Source organism: Brassica rapa, chromosome A04 (assembly GCF_000309985.2).
Source record: "Brassica rapa cultivar Chiifu-401-42 chromosome A04, CAAS_Brap_v3.01, whole genome shotgun sequence".
Taxonomy (NCBI): Eukaryota; Viridiplantae; Streptophyta; class Magnoliopsida; order Brassicales; family Brassicaceae; genus Brassica; species Brassica rapa.
In genome coordinates this window covers 16,216,403-16,234,291 of record NC_024798.2, presented here as the reverse complement: position 1 = coordinate 16,234,291, position 17,889 = coordinate 16,216,403, and the positions used below count along the sequence as shown (strand labels likewise).

At 33.6% G+C, this 17,889-nt stretch overlaps 2 protein-coding genes and 2 long non-coding RNA genes across 5 annotated transcripts; 2 read left to right on the top strand and 2 right to left on the bottom strand.

Moving 5' to 3' along the window:
* Positions 1–3,332: 3,332 nt before the first annotated feature.
* On the top strand, positions 3,333–5,728 carry LOC103865043 (trans-cinnamate 4-monooxygenase). The gene is made up of 3 exons (XM_009142820.3): positions 3,333–4,341; positions 4,414–4,547; positions 4,877–5,728. The coding sequence occupies exons 1-3, from the start codon at positions 3,557–3,559 to the stop codon at positions 5,473–5,475; spliced, it is 1,518 nt and encodes a 505-aa protein (XP_009141068.2). The 5' UTR covers positions 3,333–3,556; the 3' UTR covers positions 5,476–5,728.
* Positions 5,729–6,332: 604 nt separating this feature from the next.
* Positions 6,333–13,050, top strand: LOC103865042 (trans-cinnamate 4-monooxygenase). The gene is made up of 3 exons (XM_009142819.3): positions 6,333–7,502; positions 7,583–7,716; positions 12,271–13,050. The coding sequence occupies exons 1-3, from the start codon at positions 6,718–6,720 to the stop codon at positions 12,867–12,869; spliced, it is 1,518 nt and encodes a 505-aa protein (XP_009141067.1). The 5' UTR covers positions 6,333–6,717; the 3' UTR covers positions 12,870–13,050.
* Positions 7,945–12,264, bottom strand: LOC103865041. 2 transcript variants are annotated; one of them, XR_004457756.1, is made up of 2 exons: positions 10,466–12,264; positions 7,945–10,386 (listed from the first exon to the last, which is right to left on the bottom strand). It is a non-coding gene; the product is annotated as an uncharacterized LOC103865041 (long non-coding RNA). The 2 variants fall into 2 exon arrangements; XR_004457755.1 differs by having other exon boundaries at positions 10,625–12,264.
* A 542-nt stretch (positions 13,051–13,592) lies between the features above and the next one.
* On the bottom strand, positions 13,593–17,340 carry LOC103865040. Its single transcript, XR_632345.3, has 3 exons — positions 16,215–17,340; positions 15,475–16,115; positions 13,593–14,067 (listed from the first exon to the last, which is right to left on the bottom strand). It is a non-coding gene; the product is annotated as an uncharacterized LOC103865040 (long non-coding RNA).
* Positions 17,341–17,889: the final 549 nt, after the last annotated feature.

The following is a 17,889-nucleotide window of genomic DNA, read 5'->3' as shown; positions in this document are numbered from 1 at the left end:
CATAAATTCAAAAGCTGGTTCCAGCTAGCGTTTGCGGTTGCGGGCGTTTGCGGGAGGATAAAATTTTTTTTTTTTCCAAAACAATATAAATACAAAAATAAAAAAATTCAATAAAAAAAATTAAAGTGAAATTATAAAAATGCTAAAATATATCAATTAAATTTTAATTAATATTATAAAACTTTAAAATAAAAATATTTTCTATATTTTTAAAAAATTTAAACTATAACTTTCTAAATATAAATTTTATATTTATTATAATATTATTATTTTTGATATTTTATAATTGTATAAAATGTAAATATTATTAATTTATTATTTAACAGCTGCTGCATTTGGTAGTTAACCAGTCATAAGTATCCCGCAAACGCACAAATTTCTAACCGCAGAACCAGTCGTACAAATCTCTTAAAACCGCTAGAAACCGCAACCACCCGCATCCGCAAAATCCCGCAACCGCAACCGCAACCGCTGCGGTTAAACCAGTCAGGCCCTGAGTCTAACGTGAATGATTGATTGATCAGTTAGTTGAGTTTCTAACAATGTTGACTTCAAACTTAGGAAAACAACAATCATATTTTTACAAAGTGATTTAGATTAGTTAAAACATCTCTAGTGTGGAGACTTCTCAGAACATTATAAATTATATTGTATCTCAAAATCGCAAAGTGATGTAAAATTCTATTATTTTTGAGATATTCATAGTAAATTAAGCTAAGAAACCTTCATGGTGGTTGCTTTTTCTCTACATGCTAGCATACAGACTCGGTTAGTCTGATTTATTCAAGTTGTGTAGGTTTTTATTTGGGTGACTCATAAACTGATAAATATTTCGATTTTAGTTATTTTTGAAAAAAAATAGTTCAAGTCAAAATATTTGTATAAACTGATTTGCTTTAAGAATTAGAAAATTAGAAAACCAAACTAGCCAACTAGGTAACAGCGATAATATAAATAGTTATTGGAATCCATAATTAAACATGAACTGAAAACCAAAATTTTTAGTTCGGTTTTAGTCTGGTTCAGAATCACACAGGCCCGGCCCTGAGGGAAAGCTAAGGAAGCATGGGCTTCCGGCCCTCAAATAATATAAACAAAATGCGGCCATTTTTTCCAAAAGTCTTCTTAGTCTAGTGGTGTAAATCATCTATCTTTACACTTAGCAGCCTGAGTTTGAACCTTGTATATGCCAATCTCAGCCTTTTTTTTTAGTTAGCTTGTGGTCTTGAAATAGTCAGGACCGCTATACCTACTATGAGCTAGTTTCTAAAATTATGGCCACGCTGTGACACAATTAATACGACACAAATATGAATTCTGATGCTGACAATAATTTTCATCTTGATGTCAGAGATATTGTTTTCATTGATACAGTAAACAAGGTGTTGTGTTTCACCGAAATTCTATTTGATTAACATGGCAAATAATATGATTTCCTTATCAAGTGTTATTTCATATGATAAATGTATGTGATATGATGAACATGTTTCATTAATTAATATTATAACAAAGGTTTATTTTTTTTTGTTCAATTTTTTTTTGTTCAAATAAAGGTTTATTTATGTACATGACAATATAACATTTTTCATAACGAGCGATAGAAGGATACAATGATTTTTTTTGGTTATGGATGATATAGGCCCGGTCTGCAATGTGTCGATGGGACCAAATAAAAATGCCCATGTGAGATTGTGGTTGCAAACGAGATAGGCTGATGTGGAATAATTTGGTCAACTCGACTTGAGGAGAAGTATGGTGAAAATTTTGGGCAGTGGTGGATTTGGAGAGAGATAGGTGACACCATTTCTCCATGTCGCTGTCTTTCGTGGTAGTGGTATGTGTGTACCACCCTCTATTATCATTTTATTATATCTTAAAATTATAATATAGTATTTCGTTATCCTAAACCTAAATACGCCACAAACAAATTACATTAAAACTGACGTAAATTAGATTTGGCTAAAACAAATAATTTTGGATTGCATTTTTAGATTTGGCTAAAACAAATAATTTTTTTTTTAAAATCATTAAAGAATCAAATAATAATTTTTAATTAGATTTTACAAATAATTGACACTTAAGAAAAAGTTAATCAAATCACTTCTCATTTAACATATAATAGGAAATATAGTTGGATTGATTCTACGATCTATTTATACTTGACGAAAATAATAAAATTTTAAAATCATCGACCGGTCAAATTATAATAATTTTTTAAACTTTACATATGAATGACACTTAAGAAAAATCTAATTTGAATGACTTCTCATTTAATATATAGTAGAACTAGCTCTAGGTTTGCCTTTTTTAAGATTTAACTAAAATAAATAAAAATTAATAATCATCAACCAGTCAAATTATAACAATTTTCCTATGATTGACACCAAAACATTTATTATTTAAATGACTTCTTGTTTAATATATATGTAGGATTGGCTCTAAGATTGCATTTTTATACTTGACTAAAATAAATAATAATTAAAAATCATCAACCAATTAAGTTATAAAAAAATTCTTAAATGAATTCTTATTTTATATACAGTAAGAATAACTCTAGGGATGTAACTGGTAAATTAATATGGAATTAATAGAATAAAAATAAATGAAATGATAGTAATATAATACAACAAAAATTCCATTAAATAAATGAAATGATAGTAATATAATACAACAAAAATGGAATAGATTCATTCCATTCATTTATGAACAAATTTGTTATGTAATAATTCTTTTTGTATTTTATCTACTTATTTATGGAATTGATGGGATGAATATTTCATTCTATTTATAATGAATGATAAAGAATATGTGGAATTAATGAAATCAATCATTCCACATCATTCTATTATAAACAAATACATTCTATGCAACTTAGAATTGATTTTTTCAGACTTGATTAAAATAAAAATTAAAAATCATCAACAAATCAAATTCTAATAAATCTTATTAAAATTCACCTATGATTGATACTTAAGTAAATTATTTACTTAAATGACTTCTAATTTAACATATAGTAGGATTAACTCTTGCATTGCCTTTTTATACTTGTCTAAAATAAATAAAAGTTAAAAATTATCAACCAATCAACTTTTAATATTTTTTCTTAAAATTCACATATGATTGACATGTAAACAAAAGTCACCCAAGTGACTCCTAATTGTATGGTAGGATGTTTGAAACCATTAAATTTATTTCTATCTAGATTTTTTTTTATCAGACTTCCATAAAAACTTTTGTCAAAAAGATTACTAGTGGTTTCTTAATTGCAGTCAAATACTAGAAGGACAGTATGAATATAAAGTTGATCTTCTTTCACCAACCCTTCTCACTTTACGGTTCTCTTACCTACCCCCATCAACAACACCAAGCCCACCACCCACACACATCCATCCCGTTAAATCTAACGCCGTTCGATATTTGAAAGGTTCACCAACCCCCACGCACCTAACGCCGTCCTCTTTCTGCCGTTAGCCTCACTTCTCAAAACCAAACCAACATCCACTTCCCTCTTATATAAAATCATCTTTCCCTAACCACCATTTCTTCCTAAGCAGCAATGGATCTTCTCTTGTTGGAAAAGTCTCTCATCGCCGTCTTCGCGGCGGTGGTTCTCGCCACCGTGATCTCCAAGCTCCGCGGCAAGAAACTAAACCTACCTCCTGGTCCTATCCCCATTCCCATCTTCGGAAACTGGCTCCAAGTCGGAGATGATCTCAACCACCGTAACCTCGTCGACTACGCCAAGAAGTTCGGAGACCTCTTCCTCCTCCGTATGGGCCAGAGAAACCTAGTCGTCGTCTCTTCACCAAACCTAACCAAAGAAGTGCTCCACACGCAAGGCGTGGAGTTCGGATCTCGAACGAGAAACGTCGTCTTCGACATCTTCACAGGCAAAGGACAGGACATGGTGTTCACCGTGTACGGCGAACACTGGCGTAAGATGCGTCGGATCATGACGGTTCCGTTTTTCACCAACAAGGTTGTGCAGCGGAACAGGGAAGGGTGGGAGTTCGAAGCCGCGAGTGTCGTGGAGGACGTGAAGAAGAATCTTGATTCCGCCACGAAAGGGATTGTATTGAGGAAACGCTTGCAGTTGATGATGTACAACAACATGTTCCGTATCATGTTCGATAGAAGGTTCGAGAGTGAGGATGATCCTCTGTTTCTAAGGCTTAAAGCCTTGAACGGAGAGAGAAGCAGGTTGGCTCAGAGCTTTGAGTATAACTATGGTGACTTCATCCCTATCCTCAGGCCGTTCTTGAGAGGTTACTTGAAGATCTGTCAAGATGTGAAGGATAGGAGACTGTCGCTTTTCAAGAAGTACTTCGTTGAGGAGAGGAAGTGAGTAGTTTATGTCATCTTTGTTCTTGATTTTAGGGTTTTTGTTAAACTGACATTGTGAGATCACTGCAGGCAGATTGCGCGCTCTAAGGCTACGGGTAGCGAAGGGTTGAAATGCGCCATTGATCATATCCTTGATGCTCAACAGAAGGGGGAGATTAATGAGGACAACGTTCTTTACATTGTTGAGAACATTAATGTCGCTGGTAAGCATCATTTTCGGTTACTTGTAGGATACGTAACCATCCTTTAGACTTCTCTTGCTTGCTTGCGTAAGAAATGGACACTACTCTTTTGGGTGAATCCCGGTCTGAAAGTTTTGAGATAGTTATGTGTCTCGCTTAAAAGGAGCTGGTGATTATTAAGTTAGATGAACTTCCAACTTACAAGTTAATAGTGATAAATGGATCTAACCCATTTTCTTTATATATTAATTAAGATCTCTTCCAATGTCCGATGTGCAACTTTGCGGGTAATAGTAATATCTATTATGTTTTTTGTCTGATCCTTATATCGTTATTTTGTTCTAAAACAGCGATTGAGACAACATTGTGGTCCATCGAATGGGGAGTTGCGGAGCTAGTGAACCATCCGGAGATCCAAACCAAGCTAAGGAACGAAATCGACACGGTTCTTGGACCAGGCGTGCAAGTCACGGAGCCTGAGCTTCACAAGCTTCCATACCTCCAAGCCGTGATCAAAGAGACGCTTCGACTAAGAATGGCTATTCCCCTCCTAGTCCCTCACATGAACCTCAACGACGCTAAGCTCGCCGGCTACGATATCCCAGCGGAAAGCAAGATCCTTGTCAATGCCTGGTGGCTAGCAAACAACCCTAACAGCTGGAAGAAGCCTGAAGAGTTTAGACCGGAGAGGTTCTTTGAAGAAGAGGCTCACGTGGAAGCCAATGGTAACGACTTTAGGTATGTGCCGTTTGGTGTTGGACGTAGAAGCTGTCCAGGGATTATATTGGCGTTGCCCATTTTGGGAATCACTATTGGTAGGTTGGTTCAAAACTTCGAGCTACTTCCTCCTCCGGGACAGTCTAAAGTGGATACTTCTGAGAAAGGTGGACAGTTCAGCTTGCACATCCTAAACCACTCCACAATCGTAATGAAGCCAAGGACCTTTTGAATTTTCTAAATAATAAAGACAAGAAAATATAAATTCTGCAAAAATGACTTTTGTAATGGATGGTTGTGAGATATGTTTGAATATTCAATGTGTTGTTTCTTCGGAAGGGGTTGTGAATGTCGGTAAAGGGTTGTTTCCATGATTGCAATAACTAGTGGTTCCCATTGTTTTGAATGTACGTCATTTGTTATAAATTTTCAGGATCCTTAGTGTTGTATGATTGTTGAACCATAGTGTTATCAATTTGGTGCTTTTTTCTAACTTTAACTAACGTTCGTGAGATCGCTTTCATTACCTACTAAACCTCATTACACAAATTCTTTTAAAACAAAAATTCAGAAATAGGTGTGGTCCGTGTGGAGTCATTTCCTTCCTTGTAACTAGCCCTGTCCATTTCGTTGGGTTTCCCATCCCGACCATGTATGTCTGAAAATTTTGTCCCATTCTTGATCGTGTCCAAATAAATATCCGTTTAGACCTGTTTATATCATTCAAACATGCACAGTAAGGGTACACGAATGGGTTATATTATGTAAAAATTATCTGCAATAACATATAATTTCCTGAGCTTTCTTGAAATGACCAGAAGGCATATATATATATACATATATATTTTGAAGATAACTCCTGCTAAAATTATTCAAAGTTTAGGAAGAAAATTTAGGTAGGAAATTTCGAACCCAGTCGCAAGAATAATTGATAATGTCTTAATCCAGGTTTGAAAATAGCGCATGTAATAAGACTTAAATAATAGAACACAATCACTAATTTCTTATGCCTTCTAAATATTTGATATATTTTTTTTGATGTCTAAACACCAATGAGATTTAACCTAGGGCCGGCCCAGCCTACAATTCTTGAATAGACATGCCTAGTTTCACCACTTAAGATGATCAAAGCTCGTGTGAAATATAGAACAACATATGAAGCTCGATATTTTGATGTCGACCAAAATCATAGAAAAGGGCTGGATTACATCGAACTAAAAGTCTAAAAGTCTAAACGTGAGAAAATGGATAAGAAATTATTATATTAGTTGTTTCTTTTAAAATAGGAGGACAAAGCGAACTTGAGTTTGAAAAGCACGACAAACGTGTAAAAGGTGACATCGAGGAAAATTATGTTTTAAATATAAACACCATCCTGCTTTCACCACACACATCCATATCTCTTTTTGCCAGGAAAGTAAATAATCACTGTGATTCTAATAAACAAAAATTAATAACCTCGAGTGATGTTGTAATGGACCTACTCTTAGTGGAGAAGTCTCTCATCGCCGTCTTCTTGGCGGTGGTTCTAGCCACAGTGGTTTCCAAGCTCCGCGGCAAGAAGCTGAAGCTACCTCCTGGTCCTATACCTATTCCTATCTTCGGAAACTGGCTCCAGGTCGGAGATGATCTCAACCACCGTAAACTCGTGGACTACGCTAAAAAGTTCGGAGACCTCTTCCTTTTCAAGATGGGTCAGCGAAACATAGTGGTCGTCTCTTCCCCCGATCTAACCAAGGAAGTACTCCACACACAAGGCGTAGAGTTTGGTTCCCGACACAGAAACATGGTGTACGATATCTTCACCGGGAAGGGACAAGACATGGTGTTCACCGTGTATGGTGAGCACTGGAGGAAGATGCGACGTATCATGACGGTTCCCTTCTTCACCAACAAAGTGGTTCAGCAGAATCATGAAGGGTGGGAGTTCGAAGCCGCGAGCGTTGTGGAGGATGTGAAGAAGAATCCTGACGCAGCTACGAAAGGGATCGTGGTGAGGAAGCGTTTGCAGTTGATGGTGTATAACAACATGTTCGGTATCATGTTCGGTAAGAGGTTTGAGAGTGAAGATGATCCTCTCTTCCTTAGGCTCAAGTTCTTGAACGGAGAGAGAGGCAGGTTGACTCAGAGCTTTGAGTACAACTATGGAGATTTCATCCCTATCCTCAGGCCGTTCTTGAGAGGGTATTTGAAGATCTGCCAGGATGTGAAGGATCGAAGATTTGCGCTCTTCAAGAAGTACTTTGTTGACGACAGGAAGTGAGTTTGGTCTCTTTGTGTTAACTTTTGTTTTTTTTTATTTATGGATTTTTGAAACTGATATTTGAGAAAGCAAACAGGCAAGTTCCGAGCGCTAAGCCTACAGGAGGTGGAGGATTGAAATGCGCCATTGATCACATCCTTGAAGCTCAAAAGAAGGGAGAAATCAACGAGGATAACGTTCTTTACATCGTTGAGAACATCAATGTCGCTGGTAACTTCCTTAGCATTATTATATTTGGTTCTCTGGTTCAGTATCCAGTTTATTATATTTGAGACTAGGGTCGGCCCGGGCTACGCCCGGGTTTTTGTTTAAATTTTAATTTTGATTATATATTTAGTATGTTTATTTTAATATATAAATTTTAGAATATAGTATAAAAATATAAGTAGCTATAGTCACCTTAATCTTTTGTTTATATCATGAAAATAAGTTTTTTTTTTTTTCATTTTTATGTTATATTTTGTTTTTTTAAAGATTATTTTTGGAAATATATATTCTGATTATGTACTTTTCGTGGTTTTCTTCAATATTTTATAAGTTTCTTCAGCTTGAGTTTAATGATCGAAAATAATTAAATTCACTCTTTTAAAAATTTTGGTGACTTTTCTTTAATGAAATGTAAAATAAGTAATAAGTTGTTGGATTAATTTTTTTTATTTAGCTTATTTCTATGTATATGTTTTGTTATATTAAGTATTTTTGGCTATGTTATGTATTTCACTAAATTTTAATTATTTTATGTGTTAATAATTTATTTATGTAGATTTTGAAAACATTTAGCTTTAACTATAAACTCTTTTATCTTTGTGGGTTTTCATAAAATTTCAATTACTCTTTGTTTGATTTTTTGATTAAAAAAACTAAATTATATTAATTGATCTAAAATGGAGAGTATTTCAAGACTATTTCTTGAAATATATATTATGATTATGTAATTTTGCGGATTTCTCTCAATATTTTATAGTTTCTTCAGCTTGAGTTTAGTGATCGAAAATAGTTAAATTCACTCTTTTAAAAATTTTGGTGACTTTTTAAATGTAAAATAAGCAATAAGTTGTTGGATTAAATTTCTTATTATTATTTTTTTGTCTGCAAATTTGTTTTTTATTTTTAGGTTATTTTTATGTATATATTTTGTTATATTAAGTCTTTTTGGTTATGTTATGTATTTCACTAAATTTAATTATTTTAGGTGTTAATAATTTATTTATGTAGAAATTAAAAAAATTTATCTTTAACTATAAGCTCTTTTATCTTTGTTGGTTTTCATAAAATTTCAACTACTCTTTGTTTGATTTTTTGATTAAAGAAACTAAATTATATTAATTGATCTGAAATGGAGAGTATTTCAAAATTATTTCTTGAAATATATATTCTGATTATGTACTTTTTGTGGTTTTCCTATAGTTTCTTCAGCTTGAGCTAAATGATCGAAAATAGTTAAATTCACTCTTTTAAAATTTTTGGTTACTTTAATTTAATGAAATGTAAAATAAGCAATAAGTTGTTGGATTAATTTTTTTATTTTTTAATCTGTAAATTATTTTTATTTTTTAGCTTATTTTTATGTATATATTTTGTTATATTAAGTATTTTTGGCTATGTTATGTATTTCACTACATTTTCATTATATTATGTGTTAATAATTTATTTATGTAGATTTTAAAACATTTAGCTTTAACTATAAACTCTTTTATCTTTGTGGGTTTTCATAAAATTTCAATTACTCTTTGTTTGATTTTTTTGATTCAAAAAACTTAATTATATTAATTGATCTAAAATGGAGAGTAGCATGCTTCTTGCTCGTCTCCTCATAATGCAGTACTACAATCTATTTATTAGACGGTAGCTCCGTTTCTATTTAATTTTAAAAACTCAATTTTTCTTAATATTTTTAAATTTTAACTAATTATTAGGTTATATTACATATTTTAACTAATTTTTTGTTTGAAATATTCTGCACCAAACTCAGGAAAATATAATTATAAATATGCTTAATCTGTTCGAATCAATCATGCAAATACGTTTTGACTTTGCTGATTATATCGATAGTAATCGGTTGCAACATGTTTACACAACGACTTTAACTCCGCCAACTCAATATCTCTTCACCTCATAATCAGAACCATCCTTTCCATTTCAAGCCTTCCTCGCAAGTTCTCTAGCTTAACGGTTAACCTTATCCATTTGCTTTCTCTTTCTTGCTACTCTATCTCATCCACCTCACTCTCTGCTTCTCCATCTCCACCGCCTCCACTCGTACCCAATTTTCCTCTCCTTCAGCTCCAATGCCTTCCTCCTCATCAACTCCTTATTCTCACACATGATCTTCACCGGATCATCCTACACTTGCTTCCTCTCTCATCTTCTTCACCTCCGCCGATACTCCTTCCACTCTCATCTGCTTCTTGCTCGTCTCCTCTGTCTCAGACTCTGAACCCTCCGCCATTTCCGACTCTTCCTCTTCCTCACTCCCTGCGATTCTCTCCAGTTTCCTGACTCCGCCACGTAAAACAGTGATGCTGCTCCAGACGATGCTGACTCGTAACCTGATGCAGTTGTCGAGATGGCTGCAGCGGTTGTGATAAGCATACATCTCCTCTCCTTAAAGAAGAGATGTTTAGAGTTGAGCAGCTTCTTGACCTCGTAGAATGATGATTTGATTGTGTCTGGACCAAAAAGAAACAATGTCAGTAATCACAAGAAGCCTAGAAATCTGCAGTACTAAAACAGAGAACTAAAGAAGCTAAAACATCCTTAAAGATGATCACCAAGTGAATAGAAGAGGCTCTTCCAAACAATTCAATATGCGAGCTTCAACATTGTAGTTTGCGGTAGCTTAATTACATGGACTCAGAATTTTCCACTGACTAATATAACCTGCAAGAAACAAAAACAATCAAATTGCTTAAAAAACATTTAAAGATAATAAAAGTTTGTTGAGTTGGATTGAACTAACAACTTAATACGACAAAGATCAACACTTCCGATGATTTAAATCCAAAGGAACAACTCTGATATATGAGTGAGAAAAATTCAGGACGTGAGAGTTACTACATGAACGCTTTAAAATATCAGATTACAGAAAAAAAAAAGATTCCAAAGATTGAAACAAAACCTGTTGAGGGACAGAAAGAGGAGAAGCCAATCTCTAGACCATGCTGGTCATCTTCAAATGCTGTTGGAGTTGTGAGGATGATATCTTTTTATAGGTAGAGACCCACCGCTTGGAAAGGGATAATAATCATTAATTGAATGATCGTGGTTGCAGTGGCTCAGAAGAGTTAAGATCTCATTAATGACGCTGAATCAATGGAACTTGTAACGCCAGTAAAGAGATGAATCGAGAACGATACGATACAACACGAACCAACATAGACGCAACGATTAATGAAGAAGACTCATCTCTCTGAAACTTTGAGAATCTCCATTGATGTTATACCTAATCAGCTTTCTGAGACGACAATGAAACTTAGAAACTAAAGTCGGCTTCACGTCGACAAAGCGAAGGCGTCTAACGGGCTTAAGTGTCTGATGATTTTCCGGCCCAATACTAAGATAGCTCACTTGTGTAAAAGCCCTTCCGCAACCCAAACGAAGATCGAGTTTTTGTAGTGTGAGGAGGACACGTGGCAAGCTGTGGTTTACTTATTTGATGACGTGTCCTCAGCAGGAGAGACTCCAACATTTTTTTATATAATTAGATTCCGTTTTCTTGAACAAACCGATTAGTTTGCATTGCATCATCATCTAGGCCTAGGCAAAAAAAATAAAAAGAAGCGATACCCGAGATATCCAAACCGAACTCAAACAAAAAGAAAAAACTGAATCCATATCTTATCTGAGCTATAAAGAATACTGAATAGATTTTCTAGAATGGTATACTCCCTCAGTTCCTAAAAGATGTATGTTCTGAAAAAAAAAATTGTTTTAAAAATATATATTTTTTACTTTTTCAATGTATGATTTTATGAAAAATTGTAAGTTTCAAAAAAATTAATGGTGTTTATTAAATTTCTATTGGCTTAAAGTTATGGAAAATTGTTATTCACAAAAAAACAATGCATATTTAATGAGTTTTTTTAATATATGTGAAAAATCTAGAATATGCATCTTTTAAAAACAGAGAGAGTAATATAACATACAGTTATACCTTAAGTGTTAATAGCTGAACCATAACAGATAACTCAAAACTAAAAAATCCAAGTAACCTGGAAAAAACTGAATCCATATCTTATCCTGAGCTATAAAAAATACTGAATAGATTTTCTAGAGTGGTATAATTTATACCATATAAAATACAGTTATACCTGAAGTGTTATTAATAGCTGAACCATAACAGATAATTCAAAACTAAAATCCAAATAACCTGGAAAACCATACCCAGAGATCCAAAGTAGTATCTTCAACCCTAAATAAATTTTTCAAATACCAAAAATCATACTTATTTTTATATTGTATCTAAGAATATCTGATCCCATAATATTATAAACTAGTCCGTATTCGAATGGGTACCCACCAAACGCCAAAGCATAGCATCATTCTTTTTCATCCTTTTTTTCTTTGCCGATTTCTTCCATGTAGGATACGTAATCAAAACCTCTAGGCTTTTTTGCTTGCATACGAAATTGAACACTACTATTTTGGATGAAACAGCAAACTAGGCCAACTTAGCCATTTGTCTCTCTGATAAAGGCTGAATTGTAATGGATACATATCCAGTTTATGTGATAGTTATTTCTTACGTCATTTGTGCTGAAACAGCGATTGAGACAACACTAACGTCTATGGAGTGGGGAATAGCAGAGCTAGTGAACCATCCTGAAATCCAGAGCAAGCTAAGGAACGAAATCGACACGGTTCTTGGACCAGGCGTGCATGTCACGGAGCCTGCGCTTCACAAGCTTCCGTACCTCCAAGCTGTGATAAAAGAGACCATCCGTAGAAGAATGGCTGTTCCTCTCCTCGTGCCTCACATGAACCTCAAAGACGCTAAACTCGCTGGCTACGACATTCCAGCAGAAAGCAGAATCTTGATCAATGCCTGGTGGCTAGCAAACAACCCTGACAGCTGGAATTCGCCTGAAGAGTTTAGACCCGAGAGGTTCCTCGAAGAAGAGGCGCATGTGGAAGCAAACGGTAATGACTTCAGGTATGTACCGTTTGGTGTTGGACGTAGAAGCTGTCCTGGGATTATATTGGCCTTGCCCATTTTAGGAATCACCATTGGTAGGTTGGTTCAGAACTTCGAGCTCCTTCCTCCTCCCGGACAGTCTAAAATCGATACCTCTGAGAAAAGTGGACAGTTCAGCTTGCAGATCCTTAACCAATCCACAATAGTAATGAAACCAAGGGCCTTCTGAGAAAAGTAATTTCTGCCAAATGACTTCTTGTTATGTGAATGGCATTATAACTATGTTTTTTGTATAACCTGTTGAATATTGTGTAAAATGTTGAAGGGTTCGTTCCATGGTTGCAAGAATAAGTGGTGTACATTGTTTTGAATAAACATTGTTGTTATATCATTTTAAATTCTTAAGATTGTTGAACCATAGTTAGTAGGAGATGTCTCTTCCAGACAACGTTAACGGAATCCTTTCTGAACCTTCTAATCCTCGATACAGAACTTGTGTTAAAACTAAATAAAAAAACATTAACATTATAAAAAATCAGTGGTTCGTGTAAAGTAAATATATGACAATATATTATTGTGTTGTGTTTTAATGACTTGCGAGAGATTTGTATCCAACGACGAGTATAGGTTATCTGAATCTTATGATATATATCTAAATTAGTGAATCCTTATCACAATAGGATTTTCATAATATTCTTCTGTTTGTGATTTATAGACTTCACAGGCTTCACCATAACTGGACTGGGTTTTAACGTCCTTTAATAGTTGATCCGTAAAATACATATCTTGCTTCCCAATATATCTCTAATATCGAGCAGTTTGTAGCATTTCATCCTTTCTTAGGAAGGTCATGGAAGTATGGTTGGTACTCCAATAGCATCATAGATCGGATGGGTTACACAAGATTAGTCTAATTTAGAATTTCTAATGGGTTTTTTTAAGGCCTATTGAGTTTTTATACATTTGCCATCTTTATTATGTACAAAGTCCAAAATTACAAAGATGAAGTCTGACCGGCCCAGCTAAAAATTAGAACAAACTAAAAACAAAGAGGCCGAAAAAGAACCCATACCAAAATAGCACAAAAGAAGACAACTGCCAACAAATACACGTTAAGGACACTTGTGAAGACACTCAGCAAAGGAGGAACACGTGTGTTCAGATCGGTCACCGTCTTCACAGAAAAAATCGTCACCGGACCGACTTCTCGACGATCCACCGGACACAACGGAAACAAGTCGTCGAAGAAAAAGAGACCGTTGAACGACTTTAGCAATACAACGAGCAAGATGTCGAAGCCAAAACGGTGGAGCACCAAAATCCGGAGAACATCAAATCGACTAAAGTCAAAAGAAGATCCTTCCATCAGAGCCATGAAAATGCCTAAGCTCAAGCCAAAAGATCTCCCCTTATAATCAAAGCTTCAACTGAAAGAAAGCGACTAGAAAGAACTGATTCTCCTAGAGATCACCTCATCTTATATATTAAAAGAGAAGTCACAACTTTGACTCATGTGTGATTTTTTTAAAAATAGATTTAATAGACCTATTACTAGAAAGTCATATTACATTTAATTTCTAATATTATCATTATTATTGATCTAAATAACTCACTTTCTAAATTATAGGAACTAAATAATATGTCTGCTATATTATAGGAATTAAATAATTATCAATCTTTTTTTTAAAAAAAAAGTGATTTGGAAATAGGGCTGTCCAATATGGTAAAACCGAACCGTACCGAACCGAACCGAACCGAAATAGACAATATGGTTTGGTTTTGGTATATACCATATAAACCGAATGGATATAATTTTATAAAAACCGTAGGATTTGGATATGGTTTGGTATATAACCGATTAAACCGAATAAACCGAACAAAACCGATTAAAAGTAGAAACATGTAAATATGTATCTATTTTATAACAATACATTAAAATCTATTTGTTACATAAGTTAAATTTGTGTTAATAACTATTATAATTTTATAGTAATAAAAAACCTTAATTTGTAAAATACTTGAAATATAACTAAATAACAATACATTACAATTCAGACATGTTATTTTCTAAGTCTTTTTTTTGATATTTTTGTTTTATTTTAGTGTTTACTAAATTAATACGAAGATTATAAATTTGAGGGACAATAAATAATGGAAAATTTTCAATTGAAAAAGCATGAATTTAATGAACACTAAATATAGAAGAGTGAAAAAACTTTTCTTACATGTTTCTGTTTTGTTTCATATTTTTATTTTCAAAATTTCAAATTTTGATTTTAGTTATAGATTTGATTATTTTATTTGATGGTAGAAGCATTTTTACTTTTTTTGTTCATTTATTTGAACATGTAATATATTTTTAATAAATGATTGTGTTGAGACTATGACTCTAAAATTCATATAATATGATTTCAAACAAAATAATTATGTTTTTTGGTATAAAACCGAATAAACCGAAAACCGACGGTATATATACCGAACCGAACCGAAGTAAATATGGATTTAGAATGGTAGTCATATTTTACTAACCGAAATACCGAAAACCGAAAAAAACCGAACCGAAACCGAACCGATATCCGGATTGAACACCCCTATTTGGAAACAACCAATTCAATAAAAAAATATACGATAAAATTATTATGTTTTAAAAATATACGATAAAATTATATTAATATATACCAATGTAAAATTGAAAACAAAATGTTTATATAAAAATAAATAAAAATAAAAACCCGCGCGGTTGCGCGGGTCGAGATCTAGTACATCTTAAAAGAGATGATAATGAAGATGCAAAAACCGTAACCAAGGGGGGAGGAGAGAACCATAAGACTTACGTCGAAGCTCAGCTGAAACATAGGCTAACCAAAGTAGAGAAGAGGACAATCCACATAAATCCGGAGAGAAAGCCACCGTCTTTGCCGGAGAAAAATGTGAAGACGACGAAGCCGAGAGTCGGTGTCCTACCAGAGAGAAAGATGGGACACCAGAGCCAAAAACTGGCCATGCAGTGCTAAGGGAGCCACCGATGCCAGAGAGGGGGCCCAGCCAAGGGCTGACATCGCCAGAAAGGAGCAGCGGAGGTCTTCTCTCGAAAAGATACATGGAAAGATAAGAGAGAGAAACCTCACTTCTTTTTTCTTTCTAATTTAATGTTTACTTTATTTTGGAACAATAATCGCATTTCATCTTGGAAAAATAATTTAGTTGTTATTATAAAGCAAAAAATTTCATATCAAATTTAATGTTTCTATTACGTTTCGGAACAATAATTGTTATACACAAAAGTACTTACAATGAAATTGTGAGTTACAATGTTGTTCAACATCATTGCAATTATCAGTCCAAGTAAATTCCCAAGACCATCCAGAAATGTAATCTTTAGGTTGTTGTTTGAATGTTTCACTATGTAAGATGTTATTGACACTAAGCTGCCCATGACCATTTGGCGAATCAGCAAGGTGTTCATGTAAAGCACCTAAAATCAAGTTCTAAAACAAAAGATGAAACACACATCACATAAGTAAATTCAGTTGCTTATATATAAATGCACCATTTAGGTGTTCATGTAAAGCACCTAAAATCAAGTTCTAAAACAAAAGATGAAACACACATCACATAAGTAAATTCAGTTGCTTATATATAAATGCACCATTTAACAAGCATCAGATCGTTAGACAGAGCATGGCTAGATCATGATAGAACAAATTACATGCTTATCCATTTGTAGCTTTTCCAAAGCCATATTTTGATCATGATAACCTTCTTATCCATGTGTTTCCGAAGGCATTTGAAATATTTACTGTGAACATGGAAAATCCTCATTGAAGGAAAACAAAGCTAGTCCCAACTTCAACAATTTCCGTCCTGCTTTTTCTTATACGAATTTTGTTATTGTGCCTATTTTATCCTAAAAAAAAATATTTCTTTCAAATAACATATTTGAATTATTAAATTTAAGCTGAAATTAAGAGTCAAATATCATATAATATCTGCTGAATCAATATTACATGTTTAATTCCTGCTTAGTCAAATATTACATGTTTAATTTCTGATGAGTTAGCTGCCAAATGTACATTTTGGAGTTTTGACTATCCAGGTTCATCAATTAATTGTGGACGAAAACAATTTAATTATACAATAAAAAAAAGAAGAAATATCGGTTTAGTCATAATTTGTATACTCTTTCCGCTTCGCAAAGAACGTTACGGATTAAGAAAATGATAAAATATTTAATGTACATTTAAAAATGAATAATTATTTAAATGAAAAAGATTTAAATAAAATCTATTGATATTTTTTCTTGCAGTGACAAAAAAATGACATTTTTGAAACAAAAAATAATGGTAGAATGACATTTTTTTGTGAAAGACAAGAAATATTCGACTTAGTGCGTGACTCAAAATATCATGAGTCAATGAATATGTTAAAATACATAATCGTTCATAACTAAAATTCTTGATTTTTATTGTATACGCCTATACAAGAAGGTCAATAGGAAAATGAAAAAAAAAAGCACTGAGCATTCCGTTTGTGATGTATGTGTGTATTATTCTTGAGTGTCAAGCATGCATTCTACATTAATTATGATTAGCCAAAAAAAACTTATAAAGCATAAGAATAATATTTTCCAAAGAGATTAATATTCCAGTAGAGTTGAATACAAATAACCAAGAAAAAGCTCAAAGCCTTCTGTTTCTGATGTATGTATTCTTCAAGTGTCATGCATGCATTCTAAATAAATATTCTAATTTTACACCAAAAAATACCGAACATATTAGAATTGAATACATATAATCAAATATCAAAATTCACGTCACCATACCCATTAATTTTGAATATATAATAGGGAAAAACACATATATTTCCCCCAAAATATGATTCCTACCAATCCTAATCCATGCCTATAAAATAAATGCAAAAAAAAAACCCCAAACTAAAAAAAAAAAAAAAAAAAAAAGTCAAAAAGGGAAGAAAAAAACAAAAGTCGTTCACTTTGTGTATCTTCTAATCTCTCTGTTTAGTTTGGTCTTAAGCGGCGTGTGTGTTTGTATGGACTCAAGTGTCGTGCATGCATTTCATGCGTTTCTTTCCTCTCTATCCCCCCCCCCCCCTTGCATGCTCCTTCTCTTTATCCTCTCCTCTCTATTTATCTTACCCATAATTTTAATTTTACATCCAAACATTAAAAAAAAAATCACCCAATAAACCTCTTAGCCTCCTTCTCCTCGCCGTTACAGTCCCCCCCCTCT